The following is a 12,204-nucleotide window of genomic DNA, read 5'->3' on the forward strand; positions in this document are numbered from 1 at the left end:
TATAGGAATATATGTGATACAGAAAACAGGACGTGTTTTCTTAAATATTGAGGACTGGCTCTGTGCGGAGCAGTCTTCTATATGAATCACTATTTAGTTTCCTACAATTCAGATTACCCTACATGCTGCTTTAATTGACACTTAAAGTGAACATATTTAATACAGTTTCTCACTGCTTTGTCGGGACACATAAATACTACAGCTTTTATTTTAATATTTTCCTACTATTCTGTCATTTTACTTCGCTGAATTTATGTCATTTGTGTGTTTAAATTATATTGAATAAAAGTTATGTTTTAATATCAAGTATCTTATGACACAATAGTGCATTCCACTATATGGACTACTTTCTCTTTTTTTCTGCTTACCAAGTCTGGAGAAGCCAAGGAGCGTCCTCGGAGCAGGTGTTTGGAAACCAGCCATAATCCTGAAGAACCTAGCACCGTGTGGTGCAGATAGGCCTGCAACTGGGAAGCTGAAGCCGCTTTTAACAGCAGATTGTCCAAATAGGGTACGACCATTATCCAGTCTTTACGAATACGCTAGGGGCTGTTGCCAAGCCAAAAGGCAGAGCCTGGAACTGATAGTGTGCCGGGCCGACTGCAAACCTGAGAGAATGATGATCTGACCAAATAGGAATGTGGAGGTACGCGTCCCGGACGTCAAGCGAGGCCAAAAACTCGTTGACAGACATTTCATGGATCACCGAACGGAGAGATTCCATGCAGAATCGGTCCACCCACAGTCTGGTGTTCTAGGCCTGTAGATTCAAGATCGGACCATAGGTGCCATTGGGCTTCCGAACAAGGAAGAGGTTGGAGTAGAATCCCCGTTTCCGTTCCGACACCGGAACTGGAACCACCAACCCTTCCGCAAACAGAGAACTGATGGCACTGTCTAAGGCCACTCTCTTCTCTGTGTCCAGGGGAAGTTCCGTAGCAAAAAAAAACCATTGCGGCGGTGGACCCGAGGTCGATGACATATCCTCAGGAGACATGCCTCCCACCCAGCCACCGGTCCCTGAACTGGAGCAGGCATCCGCCTACTCCCGACCGAGTGGGTCGAGACCCCATCAGGCACTAGGCTTCTCTGAAGCCCTGGCTCCAGAGCACCTGTAAGTACCCGAGAACCTGCCCCAAGGAGCAGAACCCCTGCTGGGGAAAAACCGGTCTCAGGCAGACTGACCTCTAGTAGACGCTCCCCCTCGAAAGGAGGAGTGAAAGGCCTGAAACTGTGGGCCCCGCTGTTTTTGGGCCACCACGGGCGGGAAAGTGCTTTTCCCCCTGGTAGCCTGGGCAATAATGGTGTCCAACTCAGCAGCTGGAGAGATCTAAAGACCGCTTGGATTCAGAGTCAGCCTCCCAGGCGTGGAGCCAGAGCGCATTCGAACCGGCTGTCGCTGAAAGCCTGGATGCCACCTGAGCGCCGTCCTGGACGGCCTCACACACATTCAGCTACCCTGCGAAGCTGTTCCGCCAAATCCATTAGCGCCTCTCTGGACAAGTCCCCCTGAAGTCCAGCAACGAGCTTGTTGGCCCAGGTTTTCATGGCCCGAGCGACCCACGCTGAGGCCAGCAAAGGCGAATAACGACCCCCGAGCCAATAAATATGGACTTAAGGCAACCTTCCAATTTCTTATCCAGTGGATCCTTGAAGGACGCTGCACCCTGAACGGGAAGCACAGTGTGCTTAGTCAAACGGGCCACTGCCGCATCCACCTTGGGAGGTTGCTCCCACTTGGTAACATGGTCAGACGGAAATGGGTAAAGGTACGCAAACTTGCGAGGGACAGAGAACTTGTTATCTGGGGCCTTTGACGCCTCTTCCATGAGATCGGAGAGATCCGAGGAAGCAGGAAAAAAGACAGTCCTCTTGCGCCTGCATGGTCCCACTGCTTGGGCCTCCAAGTCCAGGCAGTCTAGAGACTGCTGCACCGCAGCAATTAGATCTTCTACGCCGTGACTCAGCGAAGGCTCCGGGTCCTCCCCTTGGAGGGAAGCCTCCTCTTCTGGTAGTTCACCTTCCACCTCCTCGGACATGGAAACCTCTAGAGGCCCCCTGGAAGAAGGAAGACTCTTCTGCGTTTCGCGCAGCTTAGGATCCTCAAAGAAGCGTTCCATATAAGAGGAAACTTCCTTGAATCCCGCCACTGAGCGATCCATGGCACGAAGCCAAGGTGGTCTGGACTGCAGCGGGGAAACGGCACCAGCTGCCACTGACGATCCAGCACTTTCTATGGCCAAAACGGTTGCAGGCCGGCCAGAAAACTATCAGGTCACTGGGAACTGTTACCCCAAACCCTGAGCAAACCGCATAAATAATCGGATACTTAGCTGTCCTGGACAGGCTAGCAGCCGCAGAGGAGAGAAGCTGAAGGAACCACCACCGGATAAACACTGAGCCCGCAGAGGCAGAATGGCGTAGGAGAGCAGAGTTCTCTCTTCCAGCGTCCTACGCAGTCAGTGAGGCTGAACCAAGCAGCCACAAGCAGGGGGAGTCCAGCGGTTACAGGCTCCACCCCCCTGCGCTATGCGTCCTCTCCTTGCACTCACTCTCCAGTCAGCAAGTGCTACTCCCTCCCTGGGTGGGGAATTCCCCACCTCGGGGAGCCTGTGGACCGGCGCACCTCAGAAGGAGGCCGTCCTAACAACAAATCCAGCAAGATCGCTGCCGCCATCCAGGACATCGCGTCCGCCTGGCATCCTCTATAAAGGGTGAGGGCCCGCTTTGTCCCCGGGTCCAGGCAGTCTCTGAGGAAACTGGAGTGCTAAGGGAGGAGCCACCGTTGCGCGCGCGCGCCCCCTGCCGCGGCCAGCGCCCGCCGAGCTGTGCCTTCCTGCCGCACTCACACTGTGCGTTGCTATAGGCAGCGAACAGCAACTTTTACTAAAATAAAAAAAATAAAAAAAACCCATTTACAAAGTAAATAAAATTAATTTAAGTGCCAGCTCCTGCAGTCCCAGCTACAACCCCCATGGTCCAGTGTCCCCCAGCATTGAGGAAAGAGAAACACTGTATATATCTGCAATTGGCCCTACAATCAATTACACAGACCGCAGTGGCTAATATGATATAGCACTGTATAACCTGGGCCGTGGGAGAAGTATGCAGGGAGACTGGACCCAGCGTCTCTGAGGGGGTAGAGGGTGAGAGAGGAGCAGCTCAGGGAACGGCTAGAATGCAGTGGAGTGGCGCCCGGAGTTGGAGGAGGGGCTGCAGGGAGAGCACCTTCTCCCCGTGCTGACGTTAACCACCGGGTACCCCGGCCTCTAAATATGCCCTGCGCCAGTATATTAATGCCCAGGTGGTCTAGTGGAGTCGTGGGCTCACCAGTGTCCACATCTGTGCCTCCGGTCCGTCTCCTGAGACGCGAGGCTAGACTGCGTAAAGACATGGGGCTCTGCAATTGGGGGTCCGCCTTACCTGTCCTCTGGATTCTGGCCTGCAGTCTGGGGAGCTTGCTTGTTACTACCCCAACAGCCCTGCCAGGAGTACCTAGCCGGGGCTCGCTATCACGACGCTGCGGAGGGGTGATGGAGCAGCAGCGCAGACGTCTAAGGGACAGCTCAGTAGTCAAAATACTAGCAATAAAAATAAATCATAAAAATAAGCTTGGGCTGCTTGTAGCAGCCCCACTATTAAAAATGGTGACCGAGCTCCTGCCGGACACCCACCAAAACTGAGTTGCCCTCAGGCTGTGGATGGTGTATAGAGGGAAGGACCGGAGCATCCTGGGATTGCAAAAGCTTTGCTGTTGGAGTCCGGTCCTCCAGGTCCCACTTACACCCCATTGTAATGCACAAAAGCATGTACACACAAATCAATGAATCACAAAATTTGGCAGATCCCATACTCCTTGATCCCTGTTTTACTGGTCCTTATATACATGGCCCTCCCCCTTTGGGTCCTCTGTCCTACCCTCACACTGCTTCTCCCTTATAGTCTCAAGGCTTGCATCACTTTTATAGTTTTTTTTACTCTTACATGTTTGCCTTTGCTTTCCCTTTGCTCCCGTCTCTTCACTCTCCTCTGCTACTCCTCATATCTGGGTAATCTTGATAAGAGTATTAGGAGACACAACAGTGACATGCCTGATTCTCAATTTCCTGAGCTCTAGCCATCTGCTGCCTTCCTTAGTGAGTAATGATGTCAAATACTCATGTCTACCTATCATTGGAAAAGCATGAAGGACCAACGGGTGATGATTCTACCTCCAACACCATGCACCAGGTTATTGATTATTCTGCCAGGTTGCAGCAGAGCAACCAATGAAAAGGCAAAAGGAAACAAGAAGAGCGGTGGTTATTAAAAAAAAAATATGCAGCCTCTATTTGCATATTCAGAGCATATTACACAATTTTTAAGCAACAATTCTGAAAAAAAAAATCAGTACTGTGGAATTACACTTATTTACTAATACATTAGAAATATGAGCATAATAAGCAGCTAGGGGAGATGGTAAACTCAGTGTACTCCTCAGAAATTCACCAGAGGCAGGCAGCACCAAGATGCAGTCAGGGTGGGGGTTTGAGGGCGTGAACCGAACCCCATCATAGGAGGCACCAAACCGTTCCATTCTCACCCACTGCCCTGCGGGCTAGAGGCAGGATACAGGGAGGCTGCAAAAGTCCCCGATGCCTGCAGCATACCTCCAGTGCATGGTGGGGCTGGGATCCTCCATCCTGCAAGGGCAACTCCGCTCACCTCCGCTGCCCATGGCATCCCCTGCTGGCAGGTGCCAGCGCGCGCTGCAAGTCAGGCCAGCGCCAGCTGGTGTAACAAAAAAATGGCAGCCGAAGCTCCCATCAAAAAGGCCCTGGGAGACCACTCAAACTAGAATTATAGGAAACTCTAAGCAGTACTCTAACAGAAAATACATTTTACACTAACTCAGACATGACAGACATGCATAAAAATAGTTTATAAATCAGAGAGGTACCTGCTGCAGAACGCAGCAATACGGTCAACACTGGTCACATCTACCTCTTCATCCTCTGCAGCATCCCCTCCTAAAGAGTAGGAAAACAGACATTAGCTCTATTTGAAATACAGAATAGCCCAAATAAAACATTACCAGAAATTAATATGTGAACTATTGTAACATTAGATCCAAAGCTATACATTGTGTGAACTGGCTATCAAGATGCGTTCTCTGTGCAAACTCCTCCAACCCAGGTCAAGTACTCAGAGCATAGTCTTTACAGGTGTTTAACTTCTAGAAACCAGGCTACTTCACATTGAGCATTACCTATGTACTGGTTCCCTATGTTGCTTCCTTTACTCACCTACGTGCATTCTGTAATATACGTAACAATATTGTGTTTTTCAAACTCTATTTTATCAAAAGCGTTTTTTTATATTTTGAGAAGTTTAAAGAAAGTGTTGGTGTATTAGTGTGTACAGAAAAGGTGTGAAAAGGTCAAAGGTATAATTGAAAGATCAAAGAAGGTGTGAGGGAGAAAATTCAGAGATGAAGTTTGTGATATATGCAAAGTTGAACAGAGGGTAGAGACAACAGTGATACCAAGGTAGAGGGCTTGGGAGACTGAGAAAATTGGGGTGTTTAAGACTGTGAGGTAAACAGTTTATTATGTAGCAATGGTATCCATATGGAGAGAGACCTATAGTGCGGGCTTCAAAGGAAAGGATCCGGGTATATGAGAAAAGAGGATGCCCACTCCACACCACCTGCCTGTATCTACGTCAGCCAATTGGTTTTCACAAAAGGTACCCACCAACCTAATAGATCTGAAGCATTAGTGCACAGATGGAAGGGCTTAGAAACTTCAGTGTCCAAATGTGCAAACCTGGTACAACGTTAAGTGCGGCTAAAAGTGCTTCTACAGAGTATAAAAACAGTAAAAACAGCACCCAGAGGACTTTTCAATAGTTGTTTCAAAGAACCAGAAAGTTTACTGTAAAATTAAATGAGTCAGTCCAACCCACATTTATTTTATATAAGTTTGGTAACAAAGGTGTCAAAAAAAAAACAAAAACATAATAACGTAAGTGCTTTTGTTTAGCAGCAAACTTAAATTACAAAGCAAGTTATCTGGAAGAGGAGGTTGCCAATGCCTAGTCTGTTTACCAACTGAACATTTTTGACTAGTAAGGGCAAACTTCTTTGGTGGCAATAACTCAAACTGGAAGTGTAACTAAACAGTCACAAAAGTGCAGATATGCAGGAATAGCAGGAGAGGCACTGTCATCAAACTGAGCCATCTTGTTTATTTCTCATGTGCGCTAAAAGCATCATTCTTAAGTGTACCATGCCCTCAGTGTGGGAAAAGACTGCACAGTTCATCAGGAAACAGCTTACACTTCCCTCTCCTCTAACAGACTGAATACCCGACATCCGTGATGAATACTTGGTGCGTGATTGGATGCTTGGTAGGTTAGGACAGACTGGTTCACCTTGTTGCCTCCTTTCCCAACCCGGACTGGTGTCAGGCTAGGCAGTGGCTGCCACTGATCTGAAAAGAAGGATGAACGCAGTAGGCGATTCCTTCCCCATCCCGCCTACCCTCCAAATCTCCTACCAGTACCAAATATAACATGTGGTGGACAGTCACAACCTCGTCCTGGTTGTAATGATGGTGTTGGTTTTTAGCAGTTCCTTGGTGAACTCATCAAGTCTCAGGGTAGAAGAGGGTTCGAAGACTGATCACCGGGCTGCAGCTGGAGAACACAGACGATTTCAAATTTATGAAAGCAGAAGTGCTGTGGTCAAGCAAACCTACCTGGTTTGAACTTTGGGTGAATAGGAAACTTTTCTCACTGCAGCAAAAACCTTATCTTTCTGCTTAAGGAAGTGTTTCCACACCTTACATATATAATCAGGGATACTGTGCATCATTTGTAAGCCCTGTACAACTAACTGAATGGATTTGTCTCCCAGTATTTGAAATGTAAATTTAGAAAAATAAAAAAAAATTGTCTTTTACTGACTATAGATCCTTCCAATACCATGGCCTCTTGATTCTTGTCTTCTATAACCAATGCAGATTGTGTTAATTATTCAGTAACCCAAAGTATAGCATATTAACCACTAATTTTGTTCCCAAAAATGCTTCAAATAGTGCCTAATTTTTTTAAATTAAATCAAATTCGGTTGAAAACATCTAATATTGTATTTAAAACTACTCTTTTAAAAAAAAAAAAAAACTCCTAATAAGGGTATGTCTAGCCAAAATGTATTTTCCATCAAATTATTTTATTTTAAAGTCCCTTTTGGGTGCCTTCTTTTCTAAACACTATATTTAATTTACAACAGCATCTAACACTTGGTTGCCAACACCCTGCTGCTTATTTAAGTGTTATGCAGCAATGTTAATAAGTCATGTATTTATCCTGCATTGTTTCTTGTGTGCTCATTTGTTTATGTACTTTGTAAGGTGCTGCAGAACCCTTGTGGCGCCATATAAAGAATATAATATATATTTATTAATACACACACATACATACATACATTACTGTGTAAAAGTTTTAGGCAGGAGTGAAAGATATGCTGCAAGAGAGTCCAAAATACAAATACAGCGGCACTTGGGGCAATAAACACCAACTCAGGTAGGTATGTCAACGTTTTGGAGCAATTTATTACTCCATCTTCAGGATAAAAAACAAAATACAAAGTACTTACTTTATACCACAACACCACGTGAGGATTGCGGCCTCCCGCTGTCCGGATGGGAGGCGCCTCCAAATAGGGGAGCGACGTGGCAAATAGTTTTTGTTTTTGAAGGGTGAAGGCCACACCCCCGATAAGTGCCAGCTTCGGGGCTAATTGAATTAGACCGGGGAAGCAATTTACTGCCGGCAGTAAAGTACCACAGATAATTGAATTCCCCCCTATATATTTATTTATTTTAGGAGCCTGATATCTTCTCCCCTCTCCCTAATTCTTCCCTTCTATTTCTCTACAAATCCATTATATTATCCCCACTTAGCACATCAGAAAAAATGCATCTACTTTACTCTGCTAGTCCATTTAGCCACCCTATTTCACCTTTTGTCTCCTGTAAATAGAAGATAGCAGCTGAGAATGATTTATTAAGATAATAGATAACCTTCTTCTGATCTAAAACTGCTTTACTGTGTAATTCTCCTAACCAATTCACCTTTTGTTTTTTTTATAGCTAGAAGGCAGTAGGATACAAAAAAACTTTATTATAACCATCACTAACTTTTTTTTATTCACACAAGTGTATTGATACATGTTATCTAAAGCTAGCAATCGCAGTAGAGTTTACACTTTTACAATGTTTAAATACAAAATATATGCAATAAAAACACTGAAAAGAAACAGTAATGGATAGTAATTACTCTCCATTCCACGACGTCACGGAACAGATTCTATGTTTTGATTCTTTGTGCAGCTAAAATAACAACAGAACTAGGAGAAGTCAGTCAACCTTAAAACACAAATTATAAGGGCACAGTCGTTCAGTCGTTTTGGGGTTCAGGTAATTGAGAAAGTTACAGTTTTTAAACTATTACCTCACAATTGCGCCATTATAGATATAGGAAGATTCAATTCCTTGCGCAGCCTCAGTAGGTGCCTTCAGCAGGTGTACTCATTTGGGTGCACCAAGATGGCTCTCCTCTGTGGGTGGCAGCAGGGGACGGATCAGGGGGGAAGGAAGCCGGCGTTTGCTGTGGCCGGTACCCAGAGGGAGGTAGCGGGCGTTAGCGGTGGCTGAGACCTGTGGGAGAAAGTAGTCGGCAGTGGCGGCAGTTAGCGGCCTAGGCGGGGCGAGCGGCAGGCAGTAGGACCCGGGGGAGGTAGCAGGCGTCAGCGGCAGATGCAGACTGGTGAATCCTGCATCTGTGTAAGAAAAAAAAAACAAAACAAAAAAAAAAAACCAGCGTGCCCCCCCCCCCCTCCAAAAGGATCAACCAGCACCGTGCTTTTAGAGACCCAGTGCTGATTGTGCAAAATACAGAGGAAAATGACATAGAGGTCCCCCGTATTAAGCACAACCAGCACCAGTCCTGGTTGACAAAATACGGGGGACAAACGATGTAGCAGTCCCCCGTACACAGTACAACCAGCACTGGGCTCTGAGCCATCCTGGCCCTGGAAATGCAGGGGGAGGAAAGATTTGTAGGATTCCCCCTGTATTTTCCAGAACCAGCACCGGACTTTTTATAGTGGACGGGGGCTGATGCCATAGCCAGGGCCCCCCAACCGAAGCATCAACCCTGACCGCTAGTCAGCCCAGGCCGGAGATCCCTGGGGAGCTGGGGACCCCCCCAATATAGAGGGCCCCCTCTCCAGGATACCCCAGGGCTAGGCTGATAGCCCAGGGCTATCCCTGGCACCCCCTGGGGCAGTGGGTGCCAGGTTGATAGTGTAATGTGGTGTAAATTGTTAATATTGTCTTTAGCTGTGGTACTACACATCCCAGCAAGCCTCCCCCACATGCTAGTACTTGAAGACCACAAGTACTAGCATGTGGGGAATTACGGGCCCGCTGGTACCTGTGGTTCTACAGCAAAAGAAATATTACAATAAACACAGGACACACACCGTACATATTAAACATACAGGTACTCACACATGCATACATACATACTCACTTATGTATCCCTGTAGCCATCGGTCATCTTCTCCAGTAGTTTGTCCATAGAGTACCTGTGAAAAAATATCCATACTCACCATCTCCTATGTGAAGTTCGGGTCCTCTTCGGACCAAAGTAGGCATTCCCGGGATTGGCAAAATAAAACAACGAATAGTGCGAAAGCACGTACTTAAGTACCATCCTATAAGAACGCTACTTCCCGAATGAGTTTAGCGGCGGGATTTCAACAGAGAAAACCCACCGCTGAGTGTTCATTGGCTGATAGAGGAGAGTCCTCCGCCTCTCAGTCAATGAACGGTTCTCACCATTGACTTAAATGGTGAGAACCACGCATGCCCATTTAAAAAATGGCACCTCAGTTCCATTTTTGAAATTCAAAGATGGGCGCCACGAGCCAATCAGGGCTTGTGAAGTCATCGCCCCGCCCCCTCGGCTGGCTTATATAAAGCCAGAGCGAGGCGCCGTCAGGCCAGTCCGTCGACGGGAATGCAGTGAAGAGCTGCCGAAGAGAGAAAACGCCGGAGAAGTCCTGGATGAGCAGCGCCCTCCAGATGATTTGCCGTAGAAGTCCTGGGGCAGGCGGCAGCCATGAAAAGGAGCTTAAAGACTGCCGCCCCCCAGGTGAAGGTGCAGTACAATAAAAAAAATAAAAAATAAACAAGAGACACAATTTGTTTTAATATTTCTTTTACAGGGGTACTATAGGTAGCAGCGGGCCCATTAATGCCGAGGGCCGAATCTGCAGTTAACCACATGGTGTCACGGCATACCATATCTGTATTACGCAAGGAACACGTTAATTAAGGACTCTGCCTTACTGATCGTAATTTCATTGCTTTTTGAAGTTAAGAGTGGCAGAAATTCAATACTTTTTGTGAAATTTCTGATCATGTCTAAGAAGCCTTAATGGGACACGTGAAACCGTAAGTTTTTTTGTCTATGGAATATAGAACATGACTGTCAATCATTACCTGTTTGCTCAGGTTCACTCTTATCTTCATCTTCTATATCAAACTCCGACTCCCTCTCCTCGTACTCCACATTCTCATCGAGTTCCTTGAAATCCGGGGCAAATGCACTCCAATTTTCCTATAGCAACAGAGATGGCACCAGAGAATCATCAGGTTACAGAATAATAATTAAAAAAAAATTATATATTATATATTTTATATATATATATATATATATATATATATATATACACATACACACACACACATATACACACAGACTGTACATATATACATACATTACATATATACATACATTCATTACTTTTTACTGTTCTATAAAAGTGGGCTTAGCTTCTTCAGCTCCTGGCCCATAGTGCAAAAGGCAACAACTATATGTTAAAATTACCAAATATAATGTTGTTGCGCCATGCACATGTGTTTAAATGGACAAAAAGGCAAACTAGGGGTTGTTATAATACACTAGATTTAAATTTAATTATTCCAGGCTGTGATCCTCATCAGATTGGTTATAATACTGCGCTCCAAAAAATATAAAATAAATAAATAATAAAATTGCTCCATGTAATGCATCCCACAAAAATATGGTCTCTCATTTATGTTGTAGACATACTAGCTTTAATAATGTCCACAGTGACCAACTAAATTAGGTCCATAGTTCTTGTGTGGTGTGTCATGTATTGGCAATGAACATAACATGTAATATTGCATATAATGGTCACTGAATGAGGCGCACATACACAGTGATACAACACATACCACTTGGTTTTGGGCCCATATGGAAACAACACCGCTGGAGATGGAAGCAATGATTGGTCGAACTGGATGCCACTAGAAGTGTAAAGAAAAAAAAGTGATAATTCAGTTTGTATATTCTGTTGAGGTACATATTACTTTAATACAATGCTTAAAGATTACACAGTGCTTTACAGGTAATCTTTAGTCAGTCATTCACACTGACCTCAGTCCCAGTGGAGATTACAATCTATATATCCTGACATATGGACAGACATACACGCTACAATAATTTTTTGATAGGAGTCAATTAATACGGGATGCGGATAAGATGCTGGCGGACAGAATGTATACCGACGTCAGGAAGCCGATGCCACAATCTCAAAAGGATCAATATACTGAAGTCGGCAACCCGAAGGCAAGTATACTAGCGTAGCCCGGGGATGGGGGGGAACCTCAAAGGGTGGCTAAGCACCACCGGGGGGAGGGTTAACACCCCAGTATGTTTTGGATTGTGGGAGGAAACGGAGTGGCCGCAGGAAACCCACACAAACACAGAAAGAACATACAAACTCATCATAAACAGAACTCTAGTTGGAATCTTAAACATATGACCACAATGCTAAGGTAGAAAAGCTAACCGTTATAACATTAAATTAGGTATTAGTAGTTGTATTCATAAAGCACTTTTTTTCAGAACTGAAATAATGTGAACTGCTTCAGCTTCTAAATGTGCCTGAGGAAACGGACCAAGGGCTCTGAAAGTAAATACTGAATGTTTTTATTGACAATAAAACATTGTAATAATGTTAAAACAAAGCTTTTGTAAATAAGAGAGATGTATATGCAATACCTTTATTTAAGACTAAAAACAGAATTTTAAGATCAAGGTTTATATAGTATTTTCGGACTATTG

General features: G+C 45.3%; 1 protein-coding gene across 3 annotated transcripts in view; it reads right to left on the reverse strand.

Moving 5' to 3' along the window:
* Nucleotides 1–12,204, reverse strand: part of RBBP5 (RB binding protein 5, histone lysine methyltransferase complex subunit) — a 111,755-nt gene that overhangs the window by 41,368 nt on the left and 58,183 nt on the right. For all 3 annotated transcript variants that reach the window (XM_088479655.1, XM_088479656.1, XM_088479654.1), the window contains exons 9-11: nt 11,313–11,384; nt 10,554–10,671; nt 4,940–5,009 (exon numbers count right to left, since the gene is read on the reverse strand). In XM_088479655.1, the coding sequence (XP_088335781.1) occupies nt 4,940–5,009; nt 10,554–10,671; nt 11,313–11,384 (260 nt within the window). The remainder of the gene's footprint in view (nt 1–4,939; nt 5,010–10,553; nt 10,672–11,312; nt 11,385–12,204) is intronic.

The sequence above is a fragment of the Taudactylus pleione genome, unplaced genomic scaffold (assembly GCF_031769625.1).
Source record: "Taudactylus pleione unplaced genomic scaffold, aTauple2 ptg000242l, whole genome shotgun sequence".
Taxonomy (NCBI): domain Eukaryota; kingdom Metazoa; phylum Chordata; class Amphibia; order Anura; family Myobatrachidae; genus Taudactylus; species Taudactylus pleione.